At 48.4% G+C, this 6255-nt stretch overlaps 1 protein-coding gene across 1 annotated transcript; it reads left to right on the top strand.

Moving 5' to 3' along the window:
* The first annotated feature begins 309 nt into the window (after nt 1-309).
* LOC118838389 (nucleolar transcription factor 1-like) lies at nt 310-2668 on the top strand. Its single transcript, XM_036745668.1, is given in 2 exon segments — nt 310-1356; nt 1359-2668. Coding segments are annotated over 2 exon segments (2289 nt in total). The 5' UTR covers nt 310-377.
* The last annotated feature ends 3587 nt before the right edge of the window (nt 2669-6255 follow it).

Raw genomic sequence — 6255 nt, 5'->3', positions numbered from 1 at the left:
TATCTGGCCCTACAAGAAAGTAAGGGGCAAGGGGATGGGATGGAGTAGAGTTGGGTGATAGAAGGGAGGGCAGATTGTGGAAAGGGGCAATCAGAAAACATGCCATTTTGGAGTGGGGGGAGGGTAGAGATGGAGAGAAAATTTGTAACTCAAAATCTTGTGGAAATGAATGTTGAAAACTAAAAATAAATAAATTAAAAATAAAGAAAAATTGAAAGCAAAAAATTGACAGTAAGACTGACCAATTTTTTTTTTTAAGTTTAAAAATAGAACCAGCGCCCCCCACCCCCGGCCCTCCCAGCAGCTCCGCAGGGTGAAACGCCTTTCACTCCCGGGCTGGCTCAACAGGACAGAAGTAGAAGCTGGACAGCTGCACAATGAACGGAGAAGCTGACTGCCCCACTGACCTGAAGATGGCCGTACCCAAAGGCCAAGACCGCTGGTCCCAGGAAGATATGCTGACCCTGTTGGAATGCATGAAGAACAATCTGCCTTCTAATGACAGCTCCAAGTTCAAAACCACAGAATCACATATGGACTGGGAGAAAGTTGCTTTTAAGGACTTCTCTGGGGATATGTGCAAACTCAAATGGGTTGAAATTTCTAATGGGGTAAGGAAGTTCCGAACATTGACAGAACTTATTCTGGATGCCCAGGAGCACGTCAAGAATCCTTACAAAGGCAAAAAACTCAAGAAACATCCAGACTTCCCCAAGAAGCCTCTGACCTCTTATTTCCGATTTTTTATGGAGAAGCGGGCTAAGTATGCAAAACTTCACCCAGAAATGAGCAACCTGGATCTGACGAAGATCTTGTCTAAGAAGTATAAGGAGCTTCCTGAGAAGAAGAAGATGAAGTACATTCAAGACTTCCAGAGAGAGAAACAGGAATTTGAACAAAACCTGGCTCGATTCAGGGAGGATCACCCTGACCTAATCCAGAATGCCAAGAAGTCAGATGTGCCTGAGAAACCCAAAACCCCCCAGCAGCTGTGGTACACCCATGAAAAGAAGGTGTATCTGAAAGTTCGCCCTGATGCCACTACGAAGGAGGTGAAGGACTCCCTGGGGAAGCAGTGGTCTCAGCTCTCAGACAAAAAGAGGCTGAAATGGATTCATAAGGCCCTGGAGCAGCGGAAGGAGTATGAGGAGATCATGAGGGACTACATCCAGAAGCACCCTGAACTCAACATCAGCGAGGAAGGCATCACCAAGTCCACCCTCACAAAGGCAGAGCGTCAGCTCAAGGACAAATTTGATGGGCGACCCACCAAGCCACCTCCAAATAGCTACTCCCTCTACTGTGCGGAGCTGATGGCCAACATGAAGGACGTACCGAGCACAGAAAGAATGGTGCTTTGAGCCAGCAATGGAAGCTCCTTTCCCAGAAGGAGAAAGAAGCCTACCACAAGAAGTGTGACCAGAAAAAGAAAGATTATGAGATTGAACTCCTGCACTTTCTGGAGAGCCTGCAACAGCAGCGTATCTTGGCAGAGGAGAAAATGTTAGGCATCAACAGGAAGCGAGCCATCAGCCCTGCCTCTAAGAAACCTTCTCCAGATGGTAGCAAGGGCAGCCCTGAGAAACCCAAGCAGCCTGTCTCCACCATGTTCATCTTCTTGGAGGAAAAGCGACGCCAGCTGCAGGAGGAGCAGCCTGAGCTGTCAGAGCGTGAGCTGACCCGGCTCCTGGCCTGCATGTGGAATGACCTGTCCGAGAAGAAGAAGGCGAAGTACAAAGCGAGAGAAGGGGCCCTGAAAGCACAGTCCGAGAGGAAGCCTGGCACAGAGCGGGAGGAGAGGGCAAAGCTGCCTGAGTTGCTCAAGACTGCAGAGGAGATTTGGCAGCAGAGCGTCATTGGAGACTACCTGGCCCATTTCAAGAATGACCGGGTGAAAGCTCTGAAAGCTATGGAAGTAACCTGGAACAATATGGAAAAGAAGGAGAAACTCATGAGGATCGAGAAGGCAGCTGAGGACCAGAAGAGATACGAGAGAGAGCTGAGTGAGATGAGGGCTCCCCCAGCAACTGCCAATTCCTCCAAGAAGATGAAGTTCCAGGGGGAGCCCAAAAAGCCTCCCATGAACGGTTACCAGAAATTCTCCCAGGAGCTGCTGTCCAATGGGGAGCTGAACCACCTGCACCTGAAAGAGAGGATGGTGGAGATTGGCAGTCGGTGGCAGCGGATTTCCCAGGGCCAGAAGGAGCATTACAAGAAACTGGCAGAAGAGCAACAGAAGCAATACAAGGTGCACTTGGACCTTTGGGTCAATAGTCTGTCCCCCCAGGACCGTGCTGCTTACAAAGAATACATCTCCAAAAAACGCAAGAGCATGACCAAGCTTCGGGGCCCAAACCCTAAATCTAAGCCCACCATGCACTCCAAGTCGGAGTCAGAGGAAGATGACGATGATGATGAGGAAGATGAAGAAGATGATCACGATGATGAAAATGGGGATTCCTCAGATGAGGGGGGCGATTCTTCTGAGTCGAGCAGTGAAGACGAGAGCGAGGTTGGGGATGAGAATGACGATGGGGATGAGAATGATGATGATGGAGAGGATGATGACGAGGATGAGGATGAGGACGAAGACAAAGACAATGAGTCGGAGCGGAGCAGCTCCAGCTCGTCCTCCTCAGGAGACTCCTCTGACTCAGACTCCAATTGAGCCCCGGGAGGAGGCCAGGCCTGCCTCTGTACCCCCAGGGGCCTAGGAAAGCCTTTGGGGGTCTGGGGAGGGGTTGAAGGGAGAGCCCCTCTGTGACTCCTATTTTTTTTCACCCCTCTAGTTCTGCTCCTGCCCACCCTCATTTTTTTTAAAAAGCAAAATGCATGGGGGGGAATGAGGGTGGGAGGGAGCCCAGGCTAGGACTCTGCAACCTTAGAGAGATATTAGCCCTGGGGGAGCCTCCGGGAGAATGGCCATCAGACTGAGCCAGTGTCTACCCTTCCTTCCACCTCTACCCCTCTCCCAGGATCTCATCACAGTCCCCACCCCCTAGCTGCCCACCCTGGACCATGGATCTCACTGCACTTACAGCTCCTAGCATGGACATTGGAATGGGGCTGAGGGGACGGAGGGGTACATAGGGGTTGGAATGGGTTTTCAGGGGTGGGGAGGCCTTGAAGGGTGGAATGTGGCTCTTCTCACTCCCCACTTTCTCCATTCAGGGGAGGGAGTTCTGAAGCTGTGCCCCCACTCACCCCCCACCTCCCCCTGTGTGACTGATTGCCTTGACCACTTTGTTGGAACTGGGGGTATGGGGACATTTGCAGGGGGTCCTTTAAGAAGATGGGGGTGGTCCTGAGTCCTCCTGCCCTGGCTAACCCCCTTGCAGGAAGGCGCTCCCCCTGCCCGTCAGGGCAGCAGTTTTTTTTATATATGTGTATATAATTTTTTTTAAGCTCTGAGCTGTCAACGAGATGTTTCCTACCAATCTCCACTACTGTCTCTGTCTGTTCTGTCGTTTGGGGGTCGGGGGGACTGGGGAGCTGTCATTTTTTAAAAACTGTCTAGAGTGTGGAAGTGTGACTGTGCGGCCTGTATATAGCATGTGTGCGTGTTCGTGTGTTTGTGTGTGTGTGTGTGTATGAGAGAGACAGAAAGAAATGAGGCCTGACCCCTTGGGCCTTTAAGGTAGAAAGAAGGGAAATGGGAAGCGGACTGGAGGCTCCCCTGTCTTGTCTATCCTATCCTGCCCCCAAGGGAAAGAGGCAAGTCCCCAATCTCACAAATTCCAAATTCTTGCCTGGTAGACACTTTGTTTGGGGAGGGGGTGGTGGTGGGAGGAGACAGGAAAGCTGTATGGAGCTACTCCCTTGTTCCCTCGGGGCGGGGTGTGTGTGTGGGGGGGGTTGGTTTTCTTTTGGGTGGGGGTAATGATTCTCTGACCTAGATGGTATGAGGTTTGGGAGTATCTTGGGCCCTAGGGAGTTTTGTTTCTGGGGGGAGATGCAGACTTAGTTCTGGTTAGCTAGGCTGAGGAGTAGAGACTGGCAATATGCTATCCACCTCGAAATCTGAGAGTCCTAAGGGTGGACTGAGAACTTTTTGTATGTATATTTCAGCCTTCACCCCTTCCTCCAGCTTGGCCCCTATACCCCCGAGGCAGCCTAGTTTTTATCACAATGTTTCATTTTGCTAAAGGCTGTTGGATGCAGCTGACCTTCTCCACCCCCCTCGCCCCCCATTCCCAATTCCTTAGCCTACCTGACACCCCCAAGCCACTTTGGATTTATTTCTGTAAATATCATTTTTTAGATGTTTGACTAAATTTGGATTTAACAAAAACAGAAATCATGTCAGTGACTTATTTAGGCTTTCCATTTAATTTTATCTTCCATCATGGGAAAACTAAGGGACAGAGGGAAACTGGAAATTGATGCTGGGAGGGAAGAGGAGAAACCTTGACAGACCCAGTCCAGTGACTGATAGATCTCCCAAAGGTAGCCAGACAATCTGTTGTACCAGAAGCGAGCGAGACACACCACAGAGTATAAGTTTTAAGTGGAGAATTTATTAGCCGGCGGCCATCGGGGTACGGCACCACAAATCAATGGCAAATGTGTTGGGGTGATGGCTTGGCTTATATAGGATATGGGGGTACAGAGTAGGGGTGAAGAGGAACAAAGGTCCTGGCTGATCAAAAGATTCAATCAGGTTATCGTACTAGCGGGATAATCTCATTTACATTCCTTGGTGGAGTCACGGAGTCCCAGGGATATCTCCCAGGAAGGGTCTGTCAAGTTATCTCTCAGTGGGATGGTCCTATCTATTGAGATTCCTTGGTGGAGTCATGGAGTCCCATGGGGTTTGCTAAATGCCAAAGATATCTGAGTCCATTCTTTCTGGGGGGGCTTGTCAGTAGCTAGGGGTTACTCAGGGGTTCCTAATTTTCCTTGTATTACAATCTATGCCCTGACCTCAGGAAAACACAGATGCTTAGGGGTGAAGCAGGGGGACGGGGGTCTCCCCCATCCCTTTGTTCTGCACCTGGAAACGATGGAGGGGTTCATCTGCCACTTGACTGTGTTTGCCTGTCTCTCTCCACCCCCTAACACCCAGGAGGAAATCAATCCCACTTCCTGCCCTTAGTTGACTGTCCCTACCACTGTTGTGATTCAAGTGGACTACGTTTTAGTACAAAAAACAAACAAAAAAAACCAAACCTGGGACTTTTTTTCCCCCAAATTGAAAAATTCTTATAGTGCGGACAAGATCGAAGATGGGTGGGTGGGGGGTGTTGGTACTGTAAGAGGTCACGCTAAGGGCATTTTGGCACTGGGACAAGTTGGTAGGGTGGGTTTTTGGTTTTTGGTTTTTTTTCTTTTTGAGAGGAGAGCCTAAGGGAGGGTTATGGAGGCCTCCCTATTTTTTTTTTCTAATATTTAAAGAGTGTTTTGTAGGTTTCAACAACTATGGCCACAACTTGGATTTCTATCACTGGGAAGGGGCGGTGGGTGAGGGTGGGATGGCTAGAGATATCTGGCTGCAGCCAACTTTGGAAATTTTGTTCCCCCCTCCCCCTTTTTTTGTATAATAAAGTGAAAAAAGTTTAAAAAAAGTTTAAAAATAAAGTAGCCAACAGAAAGATCAGGAAGCCCCACCTTCAGGTTTCACTTTGGATGATGATGACACCAGAGAGTGACCCAGAGTGCAGCAAAAGTGAAGGGAATTCTTATGCCCAAAGGGCTATAAAAATGCACATACCCTTTAACCCAGTCATACCACTTCTAGGGCTATATCCCAAAGTGATCATACAAGTGGGAAAAGAACTCGTACGTACAAAAATATTTATAGCAGCTTTTTTTGTGGTGGCAAAGAATTGGAAATCAAGGGGATGCCCGTCAACTGGGGAATGGCTAAACAAATTGTGGTATATCAATGTAATGGAATACTATTGTGCTATAAGAAATGAGGAGCGAACAGACTTCATTATAACCTAGAAAGACATATATGAACTGATGCTGAATGAGGAGAGCAGAACCCGGAGATCACTATACACAGTTACAGACACACAGTATCTGTAAGGACTAACTTTGATAGACTTGACTCCTCTCATTAATGCAAGGTTCGAAGACAGCTCCAAAAGACTTGATGGAAAAAGCTATGCACATCCAGAGAAAGAATCATGGAGTCTGTATGCAGATTGAGGCAAACTTTTTGCTCTCTTTTTTTCCCCTTTTTTTAAAGGGGATTCATTCCATTGGTTATAATTCTTCATTACAACTGGACTATTATGTACATAAGTTCAA

Source organism: Trichosurus vulpecula, chromosome 2 (genome assembly GCF_011100635.1).
Source record: "Trichosurus vulpecula isolate mTriVul1 chromosome 2, mTriVul1.pri, whole genome shotgun sequence".
NCBI classification, from domain to species: Eukaryota; Metazoa; Chordata; class Mammalia; order Diprotodontia; family Phalangeridae; genus Trichosurus; species Trichosurus vulpecula.
This window is presented reverse-complemented; position numbering and strand designations above follow the sequence as displayed.